General features: G+C 73.6%; 1 protein-coding gene across 1 annotated transcript in view; it reads right to left on the bottom strand.

Moving 5' to 3' along the window:
* LOC104625838 (peptidase inhibitor R3HDML-like) overlaps positions 1-231 on the bottom strand; it is a 5,195-nt gene that overhangs the window by 1,520 nt on the left and 3,444 nt on the right. Inside the window, 1 exon segment of the mRNA XM_010293583.1 lies at positions 53-168. Coding sequence (XP_010291885.1) covers positions 53-168 — 116 coding nt within the window.

Raw genomic sequence — 231 nt, 5'->3', positions numbered from 1 at the left:
CAGCCGGTGAGGCGGGAGGACGGCGCGGGGGGGCTTCCCGCCCCTCACTTACTTGATGGCGTAGTTGCAGACGAGGAGGACGGCGTGCCGCCACGTGCTGCCCCACACCTGCACGTTGGCGCAGGTGCCGAGGGCGCAGCCCAGGCGGCTGGAGGATGCCCACACCATCTGCGCCGGGACAGAGAACAGGCGCTGGCGGCGAGCACCCCCCCCGGGGTCCCACAGCGGGGC

Source organism: Phaethon lepturus, unplaced genomic scaffold (genome assembly GCF_000687285.1).
Source record: "Phaethon lepturus isolate BGI_N335 unplaced genomic scaffold, ASM68728v1 scaffold25748, whole genome shotgun sequence".
NCBI lineage: Eukaryota > Metazoa > Chordata > Aves > Phaethontiformes > Phaethontidae > Phaethon > Phaethon lepturus.
This window is presented reverse-complemented; position numbering and strand designations above follow the sequence as displayed.